The following is a 27,626-nucleotide window of genomic DNA, read 5'->3' on the forward strand; positions in this document are numbered from 1 at the left end:
GTGTAAGTTAAAAATTATTTTCAGATCTCATTGATAAAAACCTAATAGTATATGGGCCATGTCAACAAAAACGTTTATCTACAGTTGTGGTCAGTTTCTCCTATCATACCTATTTTTTCTCATGATGACTATGAATTACTAAATATTTCATAAGTGACCTAATATTTTCATAAAATCCTTGAAATTTTTAGTAGTTAAACAGAGTTTTTAGTCTTCTTATTTCTTGACACTGCATCAGCAAAGTAATTGAGATGGGTCCAAAGGTGTGTTTAATGGCTATAACCGAGGTATATAATTCACAGAGTTCATGGTGATGTGTTTGGGTCATTGGCATTTAGCTTCTCTTAGCCTCATTTTCCTAATTTCTAATTGAGCTGAAACCACAAATATTGGTGTTAGTGCTGTGATGTGCAAGGTGGTATGCTAGATATAGAACTGGAGGTTTTGATTCATCAAACTATAAATAAAGCAGCTGGAAGCATTTCCCCCGCTGGTGTCCTCAGCTAGACTAGCTGTTTCCTGTTTGTTTATTGTGCATGCGTGCCAAGTCGCTTCAGTCGTGTCTGACTCTGCAACCCCATGGACTGTAGTCACCAGGACCCTCTGTCCATAGGATTCTCCAGGCAAGAATACTAGAGTGGGTTGCCATTACCTTCTCCAACTTATTTATTGTAGTCTTTGATATGTGAAAATAAGGTTCTTCCCAAGATAAAGCAGAACCTCTGACAACTTGGGTTCAAAGGGTAGGATTCTAGCAGATATGTTTTTCCAAAATTCTTAGAGCAACTGTAATTGGTATGTGTAACATTACTTCTGAGGAAACAAACTAAAGAATATTAAATGTGAGATTTAGAGTTTGAGTGTTTCCTATACTTCAGGATATCAGTGATTACCTTCATCCTCAGATTTTGATTTCACCTCCTGTGATTATCAATAAAATTATCAAAATGTAGGCAGTAAAATGTTAACTTATTGGGCAAATTAAAGTATCCAGCTCTGTATCAAAAAGAATTGTGTTCTGACTCTTTATGATCTGATGAATTAAACAAATTCATTCGTGTCTGAATGACCATACTGCCACTTGTAACGTGAGTCTTAAAATAGCCCTCAGGGGCCCTCCATGTAGGTGGGATCTCTTCTAATCATGTTTATAACTTGCTGTCCTTATTCTTGTTTCTGATAATGACTGACCATTTATTGATAGTATCCCCTCAGTAAAACCCACCTGTTAGCATCACCCCTGTTACCATTCACTCTGCTAAGCTCTCTGTTTATCATCGTCGTCATCTGACACTTGCTGAGAGTTTACGATCCTAAGCACTTGACCGGAATTACCTCATTTAGTTCTCCAACAGTCCTCCAGGTATCCAGGAGAGATGATATTTTTGTCCTGTTTTTATAAATGAGAACCCTCTGAGATTCAGAGAGGGCAGATAATACTTCCAGGTCATACAGCTGTTTAATACCAGATCTGTGCTGAGTTGGCGGGGGGGGTTTTGCTTTTTTTTTGGTGGGGGTGAGGCGAGCGGTGATTGGTGTTTTTTATTTGTTTTGGTTTTGGGGTTTTTTGTGGTGGTGGTGGTGATTTTTTTGGTCCGCAGTGGGTTTTCATTGCAACACACAGGCTCTTTGTTGCAGAGAGTTACTCTAGTTGTAGCTCATGGGCTCTAGAGTACTTGGGCTCAGTAGCTGCAGCACATGTGCTCTCTAATTGCAGCTCATGGTATTAGTTACCCTGGTATTAGTTACCCAGCATTTAGGATCTTAGTTCCCTGACCAAGGGATCGAACCCATGTCCTCTGCATTGGAAGGTGGATTCTTAACCACTGGACCACCAGGGAAGTCCCTAGAGCCTGTGCTGTTGGCCACTGAAGTGTGTGCATGCCTTCCTGAATTCTCTCAAATTGTACAGGTGGGACTCGTGGAGACTAAACAGCTTCCCAGTGGCCCCCGTGAGACCACATGACCCTCTTGGCTCTTGTCCTGCAGGACTGGTCAAGCCACCTCTCAAACGGTCTCGGTCAGCGCCGGATGGAGGCGATGAGGAGACGCAGGAGCAGTTACAGGACCAGACGGCCGAGGGCAGCTCGATGGAAGAGGAGGAGAAGACGGACAACGCCACCCTGCTGCGCCTGTTGGAGGAGGGCGAGAAGGTGCTGGGCCTCTGGACAGGAGGGGTTACGTTGAGTGGTTTGTTTCCCTTTTGCAAGACAGCTGAAGGGTATTTATCTGGCAGCCAAAGAGACATATCTCAGCCTTTGCAGTGAAATCAGTATTAAGCCCCCTTTTGGGTTCAGCACTCTCATCTGCAGGACTTTCTCACCTCTCTGGACGCCAAGCAGCATGCAGTGGCAGCAGATACAGGATTAACATCTTCACCTGGTTCACTGTCTTCCTCGGTATACCCTTTACCAGAGTGCAGATCTCCCCTTAGTTCTGTTTCCGTCTCATGTACACAACCTGTTCAGTAATTTGGCCCCGTATTTTTTCCTACCCCTCTGTAATTGCACCAACCACTCAAGCAGCTTCAACCAATCCATCACCCCCAAGCCTTGAGCCCATCACCAATAGCCTCATATTTCACCCCTACACTCAGCTTCACTCACAGAAGACTACTTTGCCTTCCTATGTCACTCTCAACATCTTATAACCTGCCACCGCTCCAGGCTTACTTTATTGACTCTGCCAAGTGGCCTGAGCCCCTGTAGCCCTTTGTTCCTTGCAGTTCACTCCATCCATGCCATCGGTTCTTTAATCTGTGCTTTACTCTTTGCATTCTCTGCATAAATGCCCCCGTTTGTCACTCACATCACCTCTCTCCCTGTAACCCTCACTTGGCACAGCTTCATTTATTTGGAGTCTTTAATTCTCAACACATAGGAACTTTTCCTTCAGGGTTTTGCCAGCTCAGACATAAATACCCTCCTCTAAGCTTTTATAACGCTCTATGTCTTTCACTCTTTTAGAGCTTAATTTTTAAAATTCTGTTCAAATATATGTAGCCTGATTAATCTTGAATGAGAACATAAAAAGAGAGAAAAATATTTGTAACTATAAAAGCCCTATATCTATCACCCCCTGGAGAAGGGAATGGCAACCCACTCCAGTATTCTTGCCTGGAGAATTCCATGGACAGAGAAGCTTGGAAGGCTATAGTCCATGGGGTCACAAAGAGTCAGACACGACTGAGTGACTAACACTTTCTTTTATGTCTGTCACTCATTTTATTGTGTTATGATTCTTTGTTCCTGCGTCTGTCTCTTCCCCTAGACAGTGAGCTCTTTGTAGGCAGACACTGTTTCCTTACTTCTATCCCAGTGCCTTGCACAGCTCTTAATCACCTGATATACACTCTGTAAACCTTGAATGAAGGAGTCTTTGGTTGAATGAATAAAGGGATAAAAGTATGAAAGAATTGAATGTGTAGTATCATGTCTCTGAAGATTATGTTTGCCTGTTATAGTAGATTGTGGTATAACCCTTGAAATATTACTCACTAAGAAATAGTAACTAGAAATTAGAGCTTAATTTTTTCAGATTCTGTTCAAATATGTAGCCTGATTAATCTTGAATGAAAACATTAAAAAAAATTATAACTATAAAAGTACAGTAGGTCTGAAGGGAGCACATGGTAAGCATCTGGGGGCTTTGGAATGTTCTGTTTCTTGTTCTGGATGCTGCTTGCATCATATTTTAAGCATTTGAAAATTCTTCAAGGTATGCACTTAGGAAATAACATTTTCTATGTGTCTGGTTTACTTAAAATAGAATTATTTTAGAAGTATGTCAGTTTTTTTTGCTGTAACATTCTAAATTTTTATTGTAATTCACATGTGGTGTTGAAACTTACATTTATCTATTTTAGAAAACTTATTTTCTGATACTGTCATGTTTTAATCTTCTGTTCTTGTGAGTACAGCCTTTGCTGTAATTGCTTTAAGCTTGAATAGTGCAGGAAGTACATTTAGACTGACATTCATTTGACAGTTGTTTGACTCTGATTCAGTTGCTGATTTTTTTTTCCTTGACTCATGTTAAACTAAGTATAAGCAAGAAGGAATTTTTGCTAAGAACTAGATCCTGCCTGTTGGAAAGAAAACAGTGGTAACATTGAGGGCTTTAGCAAGTCCATCCTTCTATGAGGAAAACACAGCTTCTGCCAAGTTTGGCTTTTTACAATGGCACCACAGTCTGCCAGGCAGGCAGAATCCAGTGGGGAGCGAATAGAGACAAATTCCAGAGGCTGTTATGGAAGAAGAGGAAAGTAAGCTCTGTGGAAGAGAAGACAGCCAGCAGTTGCTAACATGATTCTGTAAATTCTCTCACTCTTATGACACGCCACTGAAGTATATTTGAAATTTACATGAAGATACAGAAGCCCAGAGACATTAAGAAATCTGACCAAATCTATAGTTAAATGACAAAAACTAGAAAATCACTCGGGAATGTCAGGCTCTGCATACCTTTCTCACCCTGTGTGGCCTGCCTGGCCAAGGGCACAGTCGTAATCTTCCCACCTGTGTGCCTCGGTTCCCCTTCCTGCAAAGTTTCTGTCCATCTCTCTCCTCTTCTAACTTGTTCACTGACTCTGGAACCTCATACTCATGTGTCTGGCACAGAGTTAGTACTCAGTGACTATGAGGATAAGTGGACTGAGTGGATGGATGTGAATAGAAGGTTGTTTCCTTTTACTGAAGTCAAACTGCAGCTCAAGACTGCAATCTTAGCTGTTCTCTTTATTATGTTTGCACTCAGATTAATATGCTTAGCTCGGGGGGTGCCATCACACAGTAACATCTTGGTAAAATTTTGTTTATCCGTTAAATCCATATTTAAAAACGTTTTGCTTCCCTTGTATTTTTTTTTTTTTAAGAAATTACCTGATTTTTTAAAAAACTACACTAATGAATGTTTCTGGTTTTCTTAATAGATCCAGCACATGTACCGCTGTGCTCGAGTCCAGGGCCTTGATACCAGTGAGGGGCTACTCCTCTTTGGTAAAGAACATTTCTATGTGATTGATGGATTTACAATGACAGCAACCAGAGAAATAAGAGATATTGAAACCTTACCTCCAAAGTAAGTAAATGAATGAAGAGACACAAAGTATAGCTGTCTTTAGCAAACAAGATAACTATGTAGTTTTGTTTTCTTTTTAATGAAAAGTTATGTTTTAAGTAATGCTATCTCTCAGTTTGTATGCATCCATCATTACATAGTCACAAGAGTAATATTTCAAAGCTTTAGGACGAATTTGCCTTATTTATCAAAATGAAAACTAAATAAAATGTATTGCTATGCACTAATAGCATTAGATATAATACAAGTTCTTGATATTGTCATCTGTATATTTACAAAGTTATTCTGAATGTGTAGAGAGTTCTTTTTTCAAATCTCAGCGCAAACACCATTATAGCAAAAACACAGGCATCTGTACAAAACTCCAACAAAGGTAAGAACGCCCATGTCCTCTGGGTACCCTAGAAGCAGTGCGACCTATACACAGGCAGGGATTAACTGGCTGAGTTGATCAGTTTCCTTTTCTTCTGCCAGTCCCATGTTGGACGTGATACTGGGCAATGGAAAACCCAGAGGCAGACAAAATGAGAAGGAAGATAAAAAGCTAAAGACTTAGAAAATCAACATGCCCTTCTCTTCCTCTAACATTTTGAACACCTAACGTACATGGTGAATGTGGACACGGTCATCTTCATTCCTAGGAGATAATTTCACATTATCATTTTTAGCAGCCATCAGGGCCACATGATGACTTTTATGGGCCTCCTCTTGCATGTAAAATTATTTAAAGCAATGTTTTCTGATTGTGTTGGTTTAAAGATGAATATATTCACTTTATATACTACAACATTTTCTTCTACCTAAAAATTCAGGTTTTTTTCTTTTGCCTTTAAAAGATATTAAAACATTTTCTTGTACCCTTAAAAGTATATAGGCCTTGGCACTGTACCAGCTATGCCTGATAGATATGCCGTGACAGTAATAGGATTTTTTAAGTTACATTCACCAAAGGGGATTTCTAGTATACTGAGTTGCTAACAAATTACTCTCTTAAGAGGTTTTTTTTTTTAACTAAATATTCAGATACATTGTGTCCTGCTTCTTTTCACATGTTGAAAATAGCACCTGTTTGTTGAACAGGAGTTTACCTCTTGCTTTGTTTCTGTTGCCTCCTTTTTCCGGGCTGCCTCTAGTATGCATGAGCCAATTATCCCTAGAGGAGCCAGGCAAGGCCCCAGTCAGCTCAAGAGAACTTGCAGCATCTTTGCATATGAAGATATCAAGGAAGTGCATAAACGGAGATACCTCCTGCAGGTTGGTTGATTTAGTAGAAATAAACGTTTTGTCATGTTCCTTTATTTAGAGGATGTATACGTGATAGGCTCCACCTTATTCCTTAGAGTACTGGATTTGGTTGTGTGATAAACAAGCTCATGTCACATGTGGCATAACTTTATAATACATCCCTTTGAAAAAAAAAAGCATTCTAAAACTTTGAGTGATATCTTTGTTATCCATCTTTCCCTGTAGTTAACCAGGTTTATATTTTTTACATAAAAATTGCATTCACTATAAATGTACAAAATTATAATTTTGTAATTATTTTATCATTATTCTAGTAAGGATTTTAGAAACAAATTGAGCAGAACAAATTCAATCTGTTTTGTAATTTAATCTGCTAGGAATTCATGACTCAAAAAATGTTTTCCAGTCATCAGATTAATTTCTTCAATATTATGGAAACTCATAGTGGAAAAGTTAATATGTAACGTTACTTGCATTTTTTTCTTAATGTCTTTCCCTCTGATCTTTTCAGCCTATCGCTGTGGAAGTTTTCTCTGGAGATGGACGAAACTACCTCCTTGCTTTTCAGAAAGGAATCAGGAACAAAGTTTATCAAAGGTATAGTTTATTAGGAATACTTCATAATGCTGTATTGTAGAGAGCAGTGGGAGGTGTAAAGCATTACCAGTTCAGCTCGTTTTTTAAAAATCAATTAAATGCTTGAATTAACTTCTTTAAAGAAAATGTTTCATTTTTACCAGCCTCTTGAAATGTGCTTCTTCTGACACTCTTCTATTTTGAAAGAACATTTTTTTTCCTTCTGGTAGCTTACACTAGACTTCGTCAGAATATCTCTTTAAGTATAAAGTAATGATGAAACTATAGCTTTAAAAATAATACTTCAGGTTCAGAATAGGCTTTGTTCATATATACCAAAAAGAAGACAGTGCCATACCTTGCTATTGAATGCGGAGCCTGAGTTTCCTTAGAATTTATATTCTTGTGAGACTTTTCTGACTTTGGAAGGTACGTTGGATACCTCCATCCTTGAAAAAGTAGCACAACCAAATAAAGCAGTTGATTTAATCTGACCGTATTTCATTTTTGGGTAAACTGTGTTTACCTAGAAAAAAAATAGTATATGTCCATGTGCTTGAAAGTTCTTCTGTTGGATGTGTGAATAGTAAAGCTTTTATGAACTGATGGTAGTTAATAAGAGAGCCCTTATTCTTTGAAGAGTAGTATGTGTGGATGCATTCTAAGTTACTTCAGTCGTGTCTGCTCTTTGCAACCCAGCCTGCCAGGCTCCTCTGTCCATGGGATTCTCCAGGCAAGAGTACTGGAGTGGGTTACCGTGCCCTCCTCCAGGGGATCTTCCCGACCTAGGGATGGAATCCGAGTGTCTTCTGTCTTCTGCATTGGCAGACGGGTTACTTAACCACTAGCAGCACCTGGGAAGTCCAGAGAGTAACATAAATCCTGGCAATCCCTCTGTTAGGGAGGTTTTGTGTTTCCGATGAGGAGTGACTAATACCAAGCAACACTATCACTGCAGTACAACAGTACTGCCTGTGAGCAGGACAGAAGTGAGGGCGGCTCTTCAGATACAGTCCCGTGGGCGTTGGTTGGGAAGAACCAAGTCAGCGGTTGAAATGCTGGTTGCCTGTCTTGTTAATTTCTAAGGGTGGTATCGTTTTCCACGTTGGTAAGTTATCTGCTCTTCCCAACTAGAAGCTGTTAGTTACAAGGAGATGAGTTTGTCTTTAGCTGAGAGATTTCTGTGTATGTGCCAAGTTCAAGGTCCACATTCATTCCAAGGATTTGCCCACAATTCTTGCTTGCCCTTAAAAAATATATGTTGACATTAGGAGCAACTCTGAACATAATCATAGCAGTGTCACGTAAAGGTTTTTCTCGTGTGGGTGTTTTCATTTGTCAGTGATGTCTCTGTCCTGTCATTTGTTTAGCTGTTAGCACTGGGCTTGCTGTCACATGAGTGTTTAGCTTCAGTCACTCTTGAAGACGTCATTAAATTGACTCAATTCCTGTGAATCAGGGTGTCAAGGCTTTTTCTTCAAGTAATGCTGCAACATATGTAAAAGTCTAAAATGGCAGATTTTGCTGGGATCTGTATGTTTGGCTTTAGAAGCCATCATCTTACCCTTATTTGTTAGAGTATTCCAGTATTCTAATTATTGTATATTCCTTTTGCCTGCCATTTATTGAGGAGTTGAGGGGTGGGGGCAGTGACTGTAAATGCAGCAGTTAAGCCCTAAATGAGTCATTCTTTCTAACACTCCCATTAGATCCTGACTGACACGTCATTTCCAATTTTATGCTATTTTTAAATCTTCCAGGTTTTTGGCTGTAGTGCCATCTCTCACTGACAGTTCAGAGTCTGTGTCTGGGCAGCGACCAAACACCAGCGTGGAACAGGGGTAGGTCATGTGCCTCTTGTACATTCTAGTTTAATACTGAAATTGGATCATTTATATCTGGACAGTATTATTTAATGTTTTAATGAATATCCCCACACCCTAACCCCCAGTGGTTTGTAGAGCAATTTTACAATACTGAAAATTAGAAATAAGAGAATGTATGCATGATCGCTCATGTCAAACCAGTGTCAGATGTCTCACATGTTGATCGTTTTCCTTTAATGTTTTGAGCATATGCACAGTTGTGCCCAATTGAGTCCATCATATAAACAGACACTTTTACTCTGCATCTTCTATTGAGTATTATATATAAATATTTCCTCTTGTTATTAAAAAATTCTTTAGGAACTTTGCCTTTATTTACTAGCCATTCATCATTACATATAAGGCATTCTTTTGTTTTTGTATATTTCATCTTTATCAGGTTTCCTTGTTATAAAAATTATACACATTTGTATTCTATTAGTGGATAAGTTTGCTTATCTCAATAGATACCAGCTTTCTATATTTACTTTTTAATTTTTACTGATTAACTTAATCAGCTAATTAATTAAATTTTTTTAATGATTTGTTTCTAAATGTGCATTTCCTTTTGTATTAGTAGCCCTTTATAATCCATTGGAAAAGAAGCAGTGCTTTGGGGCTACAAATTAATTATTACAGATTGCAGGAAAATGTCTTAAAACTTTATTGGACATTCTGTAAATTTGTAAATAAAATGTGATAACAGTTTGTTTGCATCTATACATATTAAATTTGTGCATTTCTATTTAAATTATTTTTATTTTTTTTAGCTGACATTTAACAAATACAGATACTGCATGTATGCTTTTGTTAACCTCAGAAACATGTTCTATTGCTAATCATTTGTGTTGTTGTTAAGATAAATACAGGAAGCAAAAGGCTCTCGTGAAGCATATTTAGCCTTTTTTCTACTTGTAAGCAACTTTCTAGTACTTTTGCCTGCCTAGATAATCTCCAACTTGCTATTTCGTTGTTCTGTGCTGAGTTGGCAGTTCTTAAAGAACTGCTCAAAGCTCAAAGGCAGGCAAGAAGCAGAAATTCATTTCCAACTTTAGTCTCCTTTTCAGTTGTTCCCTTTCTTACAAAGTTGAGAAATGATCATAGCTCTTTTTCCAGTGCTAAGTCGCTTCAGTCGTATCCAACTCTTTTGCGACCCCATGAACTATAGCCCGCCAGGCTCCTCTGTCCATGGGATTCTTCAAGCAAGAATACTGGAGTAGGTTGACATGACCTCCTCCAGGGGATCTTCCCAACCCAGGGGCTGAGCCCAAGTCTCTTCTGTCTCCTGCATTGGCAGGCGTGTTCTTTATTACTAGCACCACCTAGTATCCTTTGCACTCAGTTTACCTGAAAGGAAGAATTTTTCTGGAAGTGAAAAGTGCTATCTGTACTCCTGAGCTAGAAATGTTTATGAACTAAGGTTAACACCTCTCTTAATTTACTTTCGGATAATAAAATATATGGATAAGTGCTTTACTACTGGTTCTGTGACCAGTTCACAAACTTCAGATTATTAACTATCCATGTTACAAAGCTGTTAAACCTTAAGGGTTTTATAGTATTCTAGAAAAGTTTGCTATATCACTTATTCTAATTGAATCTCTTTAAATCAGTTTATATAGGAATTATTGTAAAAGGGTGAAAGTTGAACTAGATCAGTGTTTGTTTCAAAGTCATTTGCTTTGGTCCACAGTAAAAAATATACACTACGTTGCATTCCAATTAACACAAACTTAGTTAAAATTCTGAAAATACCTTCCCTTACTATGTGTAGTGCCTTCCAATGTTCTGTTCTCTATTTTCTTCAATTCGATTCTGTTATTTCATATTTCAAAATGCTGATCACAACCCACTAAACTGATTTCATGACCTACCCAGTAGGTTGTCCTCCATAGTTTGAAAAATTCATGGACCCGTTGACTTAAAATTTTCAGCTTTGTAATTACTTTGATTTAAAATTATTAATATGTTGCTAAAACAGTATGTTGCCTACAGTTCATGTAATTATTTATCATTTGTAGATCTGGGTTGCTTAGCACTCTGGTTGGAGAGAAGTCTGTGACTCAGAGATGGGAGGTAAGTTCAGTGAAAATGTAAGCATCCTTCATAATTTGTAGTCAGAAGGTATAAGTCATTCAGTTAAGAGCACTTTAATAATTTATGAAATATGTACCATGGACAAAAAAGTTTTGTTTTTGTTCTTTTTAGAAAGAAAGTGTTTTGTTATTCTGAAATCTGTAAGAAACTATCCTTTGCCTCATTTTGCATATAAATTTTTAAAAGCAAACATAGTAGAAATAATTGATCGCTTTAAAGTGGATCTTTATTTATCTTTCCCAAGAGAGGTGAAATCAGCAACTTTCAGTATTTGATGCACTTGAACACTTTGGCTGGGAGATCATATAATGACCTCATGCAGTATCCTGTCTTCCCCTGGATCCTTGCGGATTACGACTCGGAGGTGAATGTCACATCATTTCTGTGAAATTGGAACACATTTTCAAAAACAATTAAATGATGCTGCAGTGGCTTAAGTGATTTATATGCATTATAGTTTTAAGTTCTCAACAGGCACTTATTCCCAAGAAGATGAGACGAGCTTTAGCTTAGGCTTGGACAAAGTTTGGATGCTTAGCCAACTTCTTGGATTCATGGTGATTCATTCAATTTCCTAAAGTACCAATAAATTTGGATCCACTGGAGGAGGTCACTGCCTTCTACACTGCAGCCAATTTCAGAAATAAATCTAATTGAGTTGTCTCTCCATTTAAAAAAGTATTGCATAAATCATCATCACAATTTGGAGATAATTTCATTTATTTATTTATTTTTGGCTGAGCTCCATCTTTGTTGCTGCACAGGATTTTCTCTAGTTGTGGCAAGCAGGGGCTACTCTTTAGTTGCAGTGTGCGGGCTTCTCATTGCCATGGCTTCTCTTGTAGCAAAGCAGGAGCTCTAGGGCACACAGGTTTCAGTAGTTGTGATGCACAGGCTTAGTTCCACCAGGGCATGTGGAATCTTCCCGGAGCAGAGATTGAACCCGTCCTGCCTTGGCAGGCAGATTCTTTACCACTGAACCACCAGGGAAGCCCCTGGAGGGAATTTTAAAATGTCAGTATAGCACCCTTTGCAGAGTAGCTGCTACTTAGGTACCCCTCCTGCACTCCCAGGACTGCTGTCCGGGCCCACCCCGTCCTCTTTGAGCAGCTCTGCACGTGCTGCCCTCCCCACCTGGACTTCTCCCCACGGCCGTGCCCACCTGCCCTCCCACTGCCAGGCTCCTCTGGCTAGCTGTGTTTCACCCAGCAGGACATACTCACTCACACCTCCAGGGGACCGTCTCTCCTTTCTCTCTCCTTTTTCCTCTGTTCCCACACCGCCTTGAAGCTGTATCGTGCTGCTTTCTTTTTTACATGTTGTAAGCATACTTTTTGTCTGACCTTACTCAGCTGTGAGGTCGTTGAACTCAAAGACCAACTTAGGTAACTCTTAGGGCCCAAACTCTAGAGTAAGGCCTGGTACTTATACATACTTGACTCATCTTTGTTGACATAATCAAACTACAAATGAGGTGTTTTGCATATAGAATTGCAGAGAACAAATACTAACTTGACTTATTTTCATAAGTGTGGATTAGTTTCTCCTGTCCAAGACTTTTAAAATACAAGTTGGCAAAATTGGGGGGCCATGTTGTTGTTCACTCGCTGAGTCACATCTGATTCTTTGGGGCCCCATGGACTGCAGCACACCAGCCTTCCCTGTCCTTTACCATCTCCCAGAGTTTGCTCAAACTCATGTCCTTTGAGTCAGTGATGCTGTCTAACTATCTCATCCTCTGCCGTCCCCTTCTCCTTGGCCTTCAATCTTTCCCAGCATCAGTGTCTTTTCCAGTGAGTTGGCTCTTTGCATCAGGTGGCCAAAGCATTGAAGCTTCAGCTTCAGCATCGGTCCTTCCAATGAATATTCAGGGTTGATTTCCTTTAGGATTGACTGGTTTGATCTCTTGATGTTCAAGGGATTCTCAAGAGTCTTCTCCAACACCACAACTTGAAGGCATCGGTTCATTGGCACTCAGCTTTCTTTATTGGAGAAGGAAATGGCAACCCACTCCAGTATTCTTGAGTGGAGAATCCCATGGACAGAGGAACCTGACAGGCTATCGTCCATTGTGTCACAAAGAGTCGGACATGACTGAAGCGACTTAGCACACGGCCTTCTTTATGGTCCATCTCTCATATCCGTACATGAATACTGGAAAAAACATAACTTTGACTGAAAGTGAAAAGTCTCTCAGTCATGTCCAACTCTTTGCGACCCCATGGACTGCCTCCATCCATGGAATTTTCCAGGCCAGAGTACTGGAGTGGGTTGCCATTTCCTTCTCCAGGGGATCTTCCTGACCCGGGGATCGAACCCAGGTCTCCCGCTTTGCGGGCAGATGCTTTACCGTCTGAGCCACCAGGGAATCCCGATAACTTTGACTAGACAAACCTTTGTCAGCAAAGTGATGTCTTTGCTTTTTCATATGCTGTCTAGTTTTGTCATAGCTTTCCTTCCAAGGAGTAAGTGTCTTTTAATTTCATGGTCTACAGTCACCATCCGCAGTGATTTTAGAGCCCAAGAAAATAAAATCTGTCACTGTGTTCACTTTTTGCCCATCTGTGCCTTGAAGTGATGGGACCAGATGACATGATCATAGTTTTTTTAATGTTGAGTTTTAAATAAAAAAGACACAAATTAGGTATCCCTTGGGTACCTAGTTCACATGTCTGCTTTTAATACCCTTAGGAGGTAAATTTTGGTTTCCTTTTAAATATGTGAATTAAGTCAGCTAAGGATGAGCTTTTAAAATAATCTCTGGTAGACTGAAAGAATCCACCTCATTTGGGAATCACAGCCTGGTATGATGTTGTCTTTTGGAGGTGACCAAGTTACTGAGTGCTGTAGTTTATTTCACTTCGCTTTCACTTCTAGGAAGAAAATGCTCAGAAGTGAAGTTGGAGTGAAAGAGGGGAGGAGGGGAAGAGAATAGAAGGGAGATTGGATCCTCTGGTTTGGTAGGTGATGGAGGGCAAAGGTGAATTGGAGCTTGTGTGTCCACAATCTCCTGCTGCTCCCTTGTCAAAACTGGGAAGGATTTTCCCTCTTATTCCTCATCTCCAAACCTGGGTTCCAAGTGCCTTCCCCTGTGCAAAATAAATTTCTGAAACAGATGTCTTCATACTGAATCAGTTAAACTGCCACATGCCTGTCTGTAAAATATGGATAACCAGTAGGTGCAAGGCATTATCTTGGAGTCCATTTCTGCTGATGTGATCCCATAGATACTAGCCCATTGACAAATCGTCATGGCTATAGCCATTGTGTCTACGGTGGTGAAAATAGAGGATGGATAGTAATTTTGGAATTGGGTTTTGTTTTGTATTTTAGGAGGTCGATCTTACTAATCCCAAGACATTTAGAAACCTGGCCAAGCCAATGGGAGCACAGACAGATGAACGATTAGCTCAGTATAAGAAGCGATATAAAGACTGGGAAGATCCTAATGGTAAGTAACTTTCCCTGTTATGGGACTTGGTACCCAAATTTCAAAAGTAAGCCATTATTTAGTGGTCTGATGCCCTTCCATCTTTCCCCAAGTTGCTTGTATATGATTATGTCTGTGTGTGTTACATATGCATGCATATACACAACTATCAAAGTTAGAAAAATCAGGTTTTGCATGCCAACTGACGGCCATGCTTGGAAGGCATTTTTTAGGTAGCTTGTCAAGTATTGACAGAAAACTAAGTCTTTCTGCTTTGTCTAGGGTAGAAATTTCCCATAATAATATGCCTTTATCTCTAATTGTGTTTAGGCCAGGAACTATGCTTTCCTTTTTTGACTCTTAATATTTTTTATTGAAGCATAGTTAATTTATAGAGTTTTTAGGTATACAAAAAGTAATTCAGTGTGCATGTGTATGTGTGTATGTGTATATATATATTTTCTTTTTCAGATTGTTTTCCATTATACATTCTTTTAATTTTATTGAGCACTTTTTAACAACCCTTTTACATTAAAAAAATACCAATTGACTCCCTTCTAAAATACTGCAGTTTACGTACTCATGATTTATTGTTTAATGTTTATCATATTACCCCTTCAAATAGGCAGAACAAACAAAAGGAGAAAAAAAAACTCAGCCTAACAATATTCCCTGTGTGGAATCTTTTTTTTTCCCCTGCCAAGGAGAATATGTAATAGAAATTGCATAATACCCATAGACATCAATTCAGAGAAATGTATACTATTGCAAAGCCAGAACCTGATAAAGAGTTACTATATGTCAGTATCCTGCTTTAGTTGAAGGTGGTTTGCTATTAAGCATTATCTATTACAGTTAGCCTCAAAACATGAATTGCTAGATGTGCTCAATTTGGGGGGAAGTCACAGAATTATACTAAAATGGATAGTTGCCAGATATATAAATGACAGGTTTCAGCGTCATCGTAAAAGTTTTTATTCCACAACTGCCAGAACTGTCTGTACTTCGTGTCGCAGTTATCACAGACATTAGCATTTTCAAGCCTTATTGATCAACACTAATTTTGTTTTTACGTTACTCTTTTGTTTTCTTCTTTATTCTCGTTTTTCTTGTTTTTTAAACTTTTATTGGAGTACAGTTGCTTTCCAATGTTGTTAATTTCTGCAGTACAGCAGAGTCTTCCAGCTACACGCACACACACACCCACTCTCTTTTTGGGGTTCCTTCCCTTTCGGTCACGGTGGAGCACTGAGTGGGGTGCCCTGTGCAGTAGTAGATCCTCATCAGTTATCTGTTTTGTACACAGTATCAAGAGTGTATCTATACCAGTCCCAGTGTCCCAATTCATCCTTTTCAATTATGCTTTCATTTTCTTGGCCAGGAGAAACTCCAGCCTACCACTATGGGACCCACTATTCATCAGCCATGATTGTGGCTTCATACCTTGTCAGAATGGAGCCCTTCACACAGATATTCCTAAGGCTACAGGTAAAACTCTTTTAAGTTTAGAATTTTTGCATGTTGTTCGCACCTTCTATTTAAGATCGTTTCTGCTATTTTCTTTAAGGTTGTTTATCTCCTGCCATGAAGCCCTGTGAAGTTTTAGTCACAAAAGTAGTCAAAACATAATGATGGTGGAATTTCACTTGAGCAAAATTGATAAATAAGCTAGAATTTGTGTACACTAAACAAGCGCCAAGGTCCTTTAGTCAAATAAGCAAGTGGCATTTGCTTTCCAGCCACATGTATGGGATTCAGCCTTAACTGATTGAATCCAACAGACATTTTAAAAAGTCTGTCTAGCTCATTTGCTATCTTCCCTATTATAATTGCTTTTCTCCAAATTCTCTTTCATTTATTCAGCAAATATTATTGAATATTTACTGAATGCCAGGCACTATTCTAGGTGCTTAGAGGACGTCAGAGAATAAAGACAATAGTCCTGCCTGATGGAATTTATATATTTTGGTTGAGAGAGACAGACAAACATAGTAAATAATTATCTAGTAAAATATTTTAGAATGTGCGAAAAATAGAGGTCAGGGAAAGGGGATGGGAAGTACAGGAATGCAAGGTGGGGAAGGACATGATGCCATTTTTAGAAAGACTGGTCACTGTAGGTCTCCTTGGAAAGGAGACATCTGAACCAGAGCTGGAAAGAGGTGAGGAAGTCACTGGTGTGGATATCTAGAGAAAGTGTGCTCCAGGCTGAGAGAACAGCCTGTAAGGGGCCCTAAGTCAGACATGTGCCTGAAATGTTTGAGGAACAGCAAGGAAGCCAGGATCTGGAGCAGAGTGACTGCAGGGGAAAGCGACAGGGGATGAGGTCAGAGAGCTAGCAGGGGCCAGATGGTGGTAGGCCTTGGTGGCCATTGTACGGATTGGGCATTTTCTCACAGTGAACTTCATTGTGTTCCCTCAAACACAGCATAGGGAGTTTGACTGAGGAAGGCAGTGGTGTATCTGTGAGGCCATGTAAGCAAAAGAAATCCCTTTTATATTTGAGTTTGTTTTATCGATTTATAACTTTTTGATCACCTTCCTAGTTCCCCTCTTAATTCTCATGGGTATAAGAATAACAATGTCATGTTAATTTATAAAATGAGTCAAATACATATATAACCTGAATATTTTCAACTGTAAATGGCTATATTATAATAGCAGCCTTTTTAATTTTTTTTTTTTTTTTTTTAGTTAATTTTTATTGGAGTATACTTGCTTTACAATGTTGTTAGTTTCTCCTGTACAACAAAACAAGTCAGCCATACATCCCCTCCCTTTAGGGACTTCCTTGCCATTCAGGTCACCACAGTCCGTTAAGTAGAGTTCCCTGTGCTACACAGTAGGTTCTCTCTGGTTATCTATTTTGTACATAATATGTGTTAGTCACTGAGTCGTTTCTGACTCTTTGCAACCCTGTGGACTGTAGCCCGCTAGGCTTCTCTCTGCATGGGATTCTCCAGGCAAGAATACTGGAGTGGGTTGCCATTCCCTTCTCCAGGAGATCTTCCTGACCCAGGGATCCAACGTGGGTCTTCTTCACTGTGGGCAGATTCTTTACTGTCTCAGTCACCAGGGAAGCCCTATACATAGTGTAAATACTGTGTATATGTCAATTCCAGTCTCCCAATTCATCCTACTCCCCTCTTTTCCCCCCTTGGTGTCCATACATTTGTTCTTTATGTCTATGTCTCTAGTTCTGCGTTGCAAGTAAGAATACTTTTTTTTTTTTAAGGAAAGCATTATCAAACGATGGAAGAACTATTTCCTTATAATTTTGCCCTCTCTGTAAAAACTAATCTTTTTAAATTGTAGTACTTGGATATCACTTTGATACAGAGCAAGAGACCCTTTGTAAGGAAGGAGAACCCCGAAAAGAATTCTTCTTGTTTTCTTGTGATTATTTAAAATTTTGACCTAGGAGAATGGGAAACTGAATTGTCACCAAATGTATTTCTTCGGGGTTTCCAAGCCCCGGAGCTTGGACGCTGAGGTGGGAGCCGTTCTCTCACAGAGGTGCCTTCTCGTCCTGCCCACAGGGAGGCCACTTTGACCTGGCTGACCGGATGTTTCACAGCGTGCGTGAGGCCTGGTACTCAGCGTCGAAGCACAACATGGCAGATGTAAAGGAACTCATCCCAGAATTTTTTTACTTACCAGAGTTCCTGTTCAATTCCAACAACTTTGACCTCGGTACGTAGCACCATGGCACTGTCTTAGGAACGTTATCCAGGAAAAGACCAACAGAAATGTCACTTTTCTGAGAAGTCTGTAGCAGACACTGACAAGGAAAGCTTTTGTTACCAGACCAACCTTGGGTCCACTCACCTGACACACAGCAAACCCAACCAGTCTGCTGACGCTGGGTTGTGGTGAAGGGATGGAACAGTGTTTACTGCAGGGCCCAGCAAGGAGAATGGGCAGCTCATGCTCAACAGGCCTGAACCACCCCCAGTGACAGCTTTCAGAGGAGAGTTTTAAAGAGTCCGTGTCAGGAAGAGGGTCACAGGCTTTGTGGTCAGCTTGTGCTCAGTTCTGCAATTGGTTGATGATGCGGTAACGAAGTGGTATTTCAGGAATCTTGGTCATCAACTTCTGGTTCCAACTGGTCTGAGGTCTATTAGCTTGTGGTCAGCATGCAGTTAACTTCCCCCACCTGGTGGAGGTTTTAATATCTGCAAAACAACTCAAGGATATGGCTCAGGTTTATAGCCCTTGAGGAGAAACTAAAAGTCCTTGACTTTATTTTAGGCTAAACTGTTATTTTGTGCTGCTTGGCTGTTTTCCTTTGCTTGTGCATTTTCTCTCTTCTCTGATTACATTTGCTCTTTGGAACTTTGGGGAGGCCTGGGAGATTAAGGCTTTTCTATAAACAAAGGAGGGGGAACGCACGGGGTTGGGGTGGACAGGTTGTTCTTGGAAAGGCCCTGCAGGTTCCTTCTCGGTTACTATTTCCTCATGGTTATAGCTGCTGTTAAATTCAACTGGGTTATTGGGTATATGAGAGTAAATATAACAAAGAGAAATAGATTTGTGCCCCCAAATAGCTGTTTCAATCCAGAGTCTTGGGAAAATTCAAAAATTAACAGAGATTACATCCAATGGTCAGAATATCATTATTTCATTGAAAATGAAAATGAGGTGAAATTTTATTTGAAAATTAATGTGATTGAAGCTAACAGCCAAGAGTGGCATATCCACATTTTTTACATATAGTTTAAATCTTTCCTTATTGTCTCAGCTTACATGCTGATAAGTTTTAAAATTAGAATTTATGAATAACTCTAAGTAAACCCCTTTTTTCATCCTGTTAGGGTACTAAAAAAAACAGAACCAAATCAACATTTCTAAAAAGGAGATAAATTTCCTTGGTACTTTGCTCTCTTTGTATTATCTAGCAGTTACAGGAAGTAGATTTGACTTTGGCTATAGTTTCTTGGAACACAGTTTGCTGATCTGTGTTTTTGAATAGTTATTTTTACAATATATCAAAATTTCATTGTTTTACTTAGAGTATTCATGCCAGGTATTGTTCTGTTTTCATATTCTTTTCATGCCCTGTATCATACTGTATTTAAGACTTCTACATATAAACCATCACTATACTATCTCATAAAATTTATTAGGTAATTCAGGGAATCAGTTCAGTTCAGTCGTGTCCAACTCTTTGCGACTCCATGGACTGCAGCATGCCAGGCTTGCCTGTCCATCACCAACTCCTGGAGTTTACCCAAACCCATGTCCAATGAGTCGGTGATGCCATCCAACCATCTCATTCCTCTGTCGTCCCGTTCTCCTCCCACCTTCAATCTTTCCCAGCATCAGGGTCTTTTCAAATGAGTCAGCTCTTCGCATCGGATGGCCAAAGTATTGGAGTTTCAGCTTCAACATCGGTCCTTCAATGAACACTCAGGACTGACATCTTTTAGGATGGACTGGTTGGATCCCCTTGTAGTCCAAGGGACTCTCAAGAGTCTTCTCCAACACCGTCACGTATAATATATTTGAGTGATTTTATTTTATTGAGTATTATAATTTTTATTTATTTAATCACCCATTCAGCAGCTCAAACCTTGTGAAATTGAAGCTCCAGATTCAATAGGAAAGATAATAAGAGACTCTCAGTAGCCCCAGCAAAAGTCCTAAAGTTGAGTCTTAATATTGATACCTCTGATTGGACCTGGGACTCAACCTTGAGCAGCTAAAGACACCAAGTTCTAGCAGTTTGGAGGAATGGCAGTTTCTCAAAGGAAGAGTAGATGGTGAATAGGGAAAAACAACAAATGTGAACATAGCATTTGCATATGACTGCACATTAGGGTTTTGTTAGGTTTACTTATAATTCACCTTTAGAGAATGCTACTGTCTTCCCTAGGAACACTACTTTCAAAGAGACAAATACAGAAAAGTGCAAAAACATATTCCAGAAATACTCAGTTCATTATAATAATCTATGTTGCAGAAATGTTCTAGCCAGACTACTTACAGACCCAACCAAATCATCCACTTTTAAATAAGTAAATGAAAGAAAGGTCATGTATAATTGTCATGCTCACCTTCATAACAAATCTCCTTCCTTTCTTGAAATCACACACTTTGAAAACAACACTTTTTGCATATAAGAGCTAAAGCTGTAAGACTCTTAAAACTTAGAGATAAATCTTCATGATCTTGGATTTAGATAAACATAAGCAAAAGCAACAAAAAAAGGGAAATTGAACTTTATCAGAATTTAAAACTTCTGCATCCAAGGGCATTATGAAGAAAGTGATAAGAAAACATACAGAATGCAAGAAAATATTTTCAAATGATATATTTCTTGTAAGGATCTAGTATTCAGAATATAAAGAACTACAACTCAGCAGCAATAAGATAATGACCCTGAATAGACATTTCTCCAAAGAAGTTATACAAGTGGCCAATAAGCATATGAAAAGATGCTCAACATCATTATTCATTAGGTAAATGCAAATCAAAAGCACAGTAAGGTGATACTTTGCATTCACTAGGATGACTATAATGGAAAAAACAAGACACACAAACAGAGAATGAGGAGAGCTGAGGAAGATGTGGAGAAAGTAGAACTTTCATGTGCTGCTGGCGTGAATGTGAAAATGGCTCAGCACTGTGGGAAGCACTCTGGTGGTTCCCCACAAAGTGGAGCGCTGGACTGCCATGTGACCAAGCAGTTCTGCAAGCACTGTTCAGAGGAACTGAAAACGAAGACTTAAACGAAGACCTGTGCGTGCACATTCATCACAGCTTTATTGACAATAGCCAGATGGTAGGAACAGCCCACATATATATCAGTGGATAAGCAAATTGTGGAATATACATATAATGGAGTATCACTCAGGCATTATAAGATACGGGGTAATGATAAATACACCAACATAGACAAACCTCAAAAACATTACACCAAGTAAAAGAAGCTAGATGCAGAAAGTGACATAATATATGATTCCACTTATATGGAATGTCCAGAACAAGTAAAGACCGATAGACAGGACACAGATTGGTGATTTCCAGGGGCTGGGGCAGGGGATGGGGTGGGTAGGAGGAATGAGGAGCAACTGTTTGCATTTAAGATTTCTTTCTGGGGTGGTCAGAATGTTTTAGGACTAGATACAGTTGCACAATACTGTGAACATATGAAATGCCACTGAATTCTTCACTTTAAAATGGTTAACTTTATGTTACATGAACTTTACCTCAATATAAAGAAAGTCAAACAAAACCGTTTTGTCTCTCCATCCAGAAAAGATAGTTAATGATATAAAAGAAAGAACACTTGGGTTTTTTTCCCTAGCTCTGGAGCACTTGGGTTCTTTTCCTGGTCTTATCCTTGTACCCTTGGATATACATGGAGGGAAACTGCAGAGTAGCAGAGTTAGACCAAGAGTTTTCAGAAGACTGTTCCCTTTAAATGGCATTATAAAACTGCAGATAGTGCTGATAAAACAACATTATATCACACAGTATTTAGGGATTATGAGCCAAATTGGAAAAAGTAGATTCTGTCTCAGGTAGCTGAGGGATTATTACTTCTTCTTATCAAAAAAATTATTTGCTACTTCTTACTCTTATTAGGCCTAAGGGCATTTCAGAGAGGGTGGGGAAAGAGTGTGAAAGAGGAGACAGTGTAATAACTTGACTGTTTTATTTTTTTCTTGTTACATGAAAATTTTTTCAACTAAATCAAAACATTCTTTTAAACAATAAAATGATTTTTTAATCTCTTACTTGTATCACATTGTAAAGAAGCCATCAAGTCTCAATGATGAAAGGAAAAGTTTTTACTGGCCCTTATTTGGAACCTGCCTTTTGTGTCCTGAAATTTGAACAGTTCTCTATGAAAATTTATAATTCAGCTGTTTAACCAACTGTGTGAAACTAAGGAGTCCACATTATCATTTATAGATTCATTGTTTACCATGATTATCCGATTTGTGCCTAGGAAAGCTCTGTAAGCTCCAGTTAACTTTTTGAAAGAAGAAACGGAACCTATTTCCTCAGATGCCAGTCCCATTTAATGTGTTATGTTGTCAGTAGATCTCATAGTAAATGCATTCTTTACTATTTTAGGGATTATCTGGCTATGACTTAAAGTAACAGTTTATGTGGAATAAATATTACACGGTTATGAATTATCATAACTTGATTTTTTTTTCTGCCAGGTGGTCCCATAGTCTTTCCAAGTGTTTTTTCTGTTAAATGATACAACAGTCCCCAAAAAGTTATATTGTTTCAGATTTTACTTTTATTTTTTTAGTGAGAGTCCTTACAGCAAAATTCCTGTGGGTTCTACAGAGTTCTCTCAAGAATTTAAGAATCAGAAATATGATAAACCACATATATTGCAAATATTTCTGGATGATTCATACTTTTATGTCCTCTTAGGCCAATATAGAATTCAGACTGAAATTGGCTTGAGGAGTCAGGTATTCTTTCATCAACCTTTTCCATGTGAATGCAGAATTTTGTCAAAACATCCAGAAAAGAGATTCAGTGCTTGGCCACTGCTATTGACTCACCAAGGTTTAAGCATTCTGGAAAAGCCTACATGAATGCTTCAGAGAAATTGTTAATGGTCTTGCAGATGAGCAGTCTTAAGGAGCTTGTATTGGTTTGGGCAGTTTCTTCCAAACTCAAAACAGTAACCCCATAAAATGCTTCATGAAGGAGTCCTGTGGTCAATTAAAGGGCAGAAATGTTGTATCTAATCCCCTTCCTAAAGAAGAGCAGTGCCTTGGAGGAGCCTAGCAGAAAAGAAACATGTTTAACCTTGCATAGCTCAGCATTTCCTGAAGCCCTTTGACTGAGAGCCCCACAGTTTTGCCAACGCTCAGTAAATCTCTCTAAGGAGGAATTTTGGGAAAATACCAGAGTAGATGATCTCTGAGGGTCCTTTCTGGTGGTAAAATTTTATAGTTCTGGTAATGAATCTAACCCACTATTTCTCTGTTACTTTAATAGGATGTTACTATTTATCTCACTGTTTTATTTTCTTGTTAATGTATCTAATTTCACAGGCTGTAAACAAAACGGCACCAAGCTGGGAGACGTTATCCTTCCACCCTGGGCAAAAGGGGACCCACGAGAGTTCATCCGGGTGCACCGTGAGGTAATGGGAGCGCCCTTTGCAGTGGAACTGAGGTTTCATTGGGTCACTGACCACAGAACAAAGAGAGGACCTTAAGCAATGTGTTCCCCATGTGTTTAAGTTACTGATGTTATTTGTGTGATTTTTAGTTATTTTAGTTCCAGTTGGCCAGTGGTCACTTCTTTTACTTTCCAAGTTATTAATACAAGCCAGCCAGTGACTGAACCTGTGTTTTGAAATTGCAGGCTCTGGAATGTGACTACGTGAGTGCCCATCTGCATGAGTGGATCGACCTAATCTTCGGCTATAAGCAGCAAGGTCCTGCTGCGGTAGAAGCTGTAAATGTCTTCCATCACCTTTTCTATGAGGGTCAAGTGGATATCTACAACATAAATGACCCCCTCAAGGAGACAGCCACCATAGGGTTCATTAATAACTTTGGGCAGATCCCTAAACAGGTATGGCTGTTTTTTCCTTGTCATCGATATTTTCTGTTACATTTTTTAAGCTCTGTCCTATGTCTATGGGCTTCCCCAGCGACTCCGTGGTAAAGAATCTGCCTGCCAATGCAGGAGACACAGGTTCCATCCCTGGATCGGGAATATCCCCTGGAGAAGAAAATGGCAGCCCCTCCAGTATTCTTGCCTGGAGAATCCGATGGACCTAGTCCATGGAAGAGTCACACATAACTTAGCGACTGAACAGTATATCTATGGATGGTAGATGACCATATAGTAATTAACTTTGGACCAAGTTTTTAATTAAGAACCATGAATATTACCCAGTAGTTGCAGTAGGTCCCTGGATTATTACATTCTCCTCCCTTTTACAGTCCAGATAAATAGAAATTTTGTTGGTCAAAGAGGGTTTTCCCTTGAAGAGTACTGGCAGGGCATGCTTTCCTGTCCCTGCATGAGATTTGGCAGGAAACTGGCTTCTCAGCTGCTCCTCCACAACCCAGAGGAAGGGAGAGCTTCACCACATCTGGTCAGGATAGAGGAGCTAGTGGGCAATCACTAGCTTTCCTGTGAAAAAGCCTCTCTTGGAAGGTTGTGTACCAGAGGCTAGCAGTTTGCCTTGCACTCAAAGAATTCCTCCAGGAAGCCCTAGCCAACCAGGTATTCAGTATTTCTGCAAACCAGAAGAGCCTCCTTTTGAGTCACTAAGGGAATTCATTAAATCCTTCATCCCTATTGTTCCGGGCCCACGAGGAGGGCAGGGTGTGCCAGAAGAAACCACAACACGGGGGAGAAGCCTCACTTTGTCAGCCGTTCAGACCACCGCCTTTCCCCCAAGTGCCCTGGCCTCTGCATTTTGACCCTGGCTGTCCTTCCTGGTTCAGACATCTCTCCTGGACTCCCTTTTTGTAGGTTGACCAACTTTGAGGTTTCCACAGTTGACAGCTGGGAACAATCAGAAGTCTTTGTTTCTGGAAAGGCCGCAATAGACAGCGGACAGCCCATGACGCCACCACTCACAGTGCAGTCTGATCCCCCAGGGCAGGAACAGGTTTACTTCTAAAAGTGAAACGCCTGTTAATGAGCTGTAATCACGGCAGAAGAACCTTAGTTAGGCCTTTCCCTTCTTTGAGGGTTACATGCAGGAACCATGTTTCACAACCTTTTGGAAAACAGATATTCTGAACACACATACACTGTTGCAAGATTTTTGCCCCACTTTTGAGTTTAAGAGGCAGATAGTCTGGGAGATAGGGTTTGGACACTAACATATTTCTAGTACATTCCAGGAACTAATGGAGAGTACTTCCAAGTGTAACCGTCCCTCAAAACAGCTAAGCCTCGTGGTCATCATGTTAATTAATCCTTATATATATGTTAGCCTGGCCTACTCTATCCTCATGAAGGTCTTCAGTAAAGGTTCATTCGTGAGCATACTTGAAAGTATGTGGGTATTTTAATACAGCTTCAGAGACTTGTCTCTGAAGACATTTATAAGAAATAACAGAACGCTGATCCTATGCCGTGTATGTAGATAAAATGGGAATTACATCTTTAAAGCTTTGGGAGCCTCAGATATGTATCTTACTTTATAAATGTATTTTTTCCTATTTTTTACCTGGAAACCCAAAATATCAAATAAATAAACTGTGATGGTATTGTAGTCATCCTAAATCTCATTTTGTCTTAAGATTTTCCAAATATCTTCCTCAAATATCAGTTTTCCAACAGAAATGACTCTGCCTATTTAGAAAATGTACAATATTTGAAAAACAGTCACTTTAAATGTACATTAATACTTTTTAATCCCTTAAAAATACTAAACGGAAATGACAAAGATCTTTTTTTCTTTTACATCATCACAAAGTAAAAAGAAGGCAACCGTATTCATACTAAGCAAATTAGTAGCACCTAAATGAGATAGGCATGATGTCATATCCATTAAAGCCCATGTTGGCGCCAGATGTAACCCAGTTAGAATGGCTGCCTACTCTCCGTGGCACAGAATGGTATCGGTACGTAAAGGATGGGTTCATTTTTAAACATCATAATACTTGTCAAATATTTTCTGAAAAATAATTTTCAGCTGACTGTTACTTGAAGAGATTAATTTACTCTGGAAAAATTATCATGAAATCAGTGTAGCATAGAGCTTGATGGTAACCCAAGCTTTAGTATCAGAGTCTTGTCCCCACTTACTGAGGTATGAGATCTCAGACGGCAACCTTCTGAGCCTCTTTAAATCTCTTTCATCAGGTATAAGATGTGATAATGTGATACCTAATGGCTGTTGTGAAGCTTAAGTGAAATAGCAACAAAATATCTGGCATATAAAAGAGCTGATGAATAAATGTTGGCTTTCGTTATAAAATGTGTTGTCTTCTCTCTTCCCAGTTATTTAAAAAACCTCATCCACCCAAGCGAGTGAGGAGTCGACTCAATGGAGACAATGCAGGGGTCTCCGTCCCACCAGGATCTACCAGTGACAAGATCTTTTTTCATCATCTAGACAACCTGAGGCCTTCGCTAACACCTGTAAAAGGTAAAATGACAGGGAACGAGCTTTTGATGGATGATTCTGTGAGAATGTTTAATAATCCTAGTTAAGCAATAACAAATTTGCTTCTCAGCAACAGTGTCATTTGTAATAAGTGCTAAAACCACCAAATACTTGTTAGAGTCTCCTTTTCCTTTGCTCTTCTCTTCTTTTGGCCTGTTGGATTTTGCATCCAAAAGAAACCCAACAGGTTCTCCTCTCTGCTAGGGTAGTGAAAACTAATACACCAAATCTTGTAATTCAACTTGTAGAAAAACTTCTGCCATCTTCATTTACACATGTCTTGCCAATTTAGATATAGCAGTAAGAAGTCTGTGTTTTTAACATGCCAACTAAAAGCTTCTTTCATCTACTGTTATTGTAAGTTACTTTAAATTACTTTTCCAAGTAGATTTTTTTCCACTTTGAATGAAAAAAAAAAAAATGTTTTGCAGAGTCTTGGAAGTTGTCACTTAAATCCAAAAACTGGAGCATCAAAGTCTGGATGGGCGCCCAGCTCTCTGCCGCCTGTCTCATTCCACAGACTCTGCCCTGTGCCAGCTGCAGCCACTGCCCAGAGATGGCTCTGGAGCACTGGCGTGGTCAACAGAGTCCTGGGTCAGAGCTGGGGTTCTTGGCCTTCCTTCAGGAAGTCTAGGGCTGGGAGGAGCGGAAGGCCTAGGTTGTTTGGAGGTCTGTGTGGCGTTCTGGGGAGCATCCCAGAACACTCTGGCAGTCCTTGGGATCAAAAGGTGGGCCTGATGGCTGGGAGCCAAACCCAAGCAAGTGTCCATAGCCAGGCAGGCTGGAGACACCAGTCAGGGTCGATATCCACCCAGTGGGTCTGCAGAAGACGCCATCGAAAGCCACGCCCTACTTCTCAGGTCATCTTGTATTAATGTGGGTGTCAGGAGGCTTGATTTGTATGAATATTTGAGATCCCTTTACCCTCCCCCGTGGGCTTCCCGGGTGGCCTTAGTGGTGAAGAATCTGCTCACCAAGGCAGGAGATGCAAGAGATGCCAGTCAGTCCCTGGGTTGGGAAGATCCCCTGGAGGAGGAAATGGCTTCCCACTCCAGTATTCTTGCCTGGAACATCCCACGGACAGAGGAGCCTGGTGGGCTACAGTCCATGGGCTCACAAGAGTCGGACACAACTAACACACTCTACCCTCCTATGTGGGATAATGAAATTAGTTTTCCCTATACTGGTTCTAACGTGTTGATTTGTTTTTTGT

The 27,626-nt window shown here is 39.7% G+C and overlaps 1 protein-coding gene across 6 annotated transcripts in view; it reads left to right on the plus strand.

Annotated features, from left to right (window-relative positions):
- Positions 1-27,626, plus strand: part of WDFY3 (WD repeat and FYVE domain containing 3) — a 282,380-nt gene that overhangs the window by 233,068 nt on the left and 21,686 nt on the right. For all 6 annotated transcript variants that reach the window (XM_043906285.1, XM_043906283.1, XM_043906282.1 and 3 more), the window contains 13 exons: positions 1,990-2,153; positions 4,931-5,079; positions 6,213-6,333; positions 6,836-6,921; positions 8,661-8,741; positions 10,787-10,841; positions 11,107-11,226; positions 14,196-14,313; positions 15,674-15,780; positions 17,832-17,985; positions 23,325-23,416; positions 23,641-23,853; positions 26,248-26,395. In XM_043906285.1, the coding sequence (XP_043762220.1) occupies positions 1,990-2,153; positions 4,931-5,079; positions 6,213-6,333; positions 6,836-6,921; positions 8,661-8,741; positions 10,787-10,841; positions 11,107-11,226; positions 14,196-14,313; positions 15,674-15,780; positions 17,832-17,985; positions 23,325-23,416; positions 23,641-23,853; positions 26,248-26,395 (1,608 nt within the window). The remainder of the gene's footprint in view (positions 1-1,989; positions 2,154-4,930; positions 5,080-6,212; positions 6,334-6,835; positions 6,922-8,660; positions 8,742-10,786; positions 10,842-11,106; positions 11,227-14,195; positions 14,314-15,673; positions 15,781-17,831; positions 17,986-23,324; positions 23,417-23,640; positions 23,854-26,247; positions 26,396-27,626) is intronic.

This window comes from Cervus elaphus, chromosome 6 (genome assembly GCF_910594005.1).
Source record: "Cervus elaphus chromosome 6, mCerEla1.1, whole genome shotgun sequence".
Taxonomy (NCBI): domain Eukaryota; kingdom Metazoa; phylum Chordata; class Mammalia; order Artiodactyla; family Cervidae; genus Cervus; species Cervus elaphus.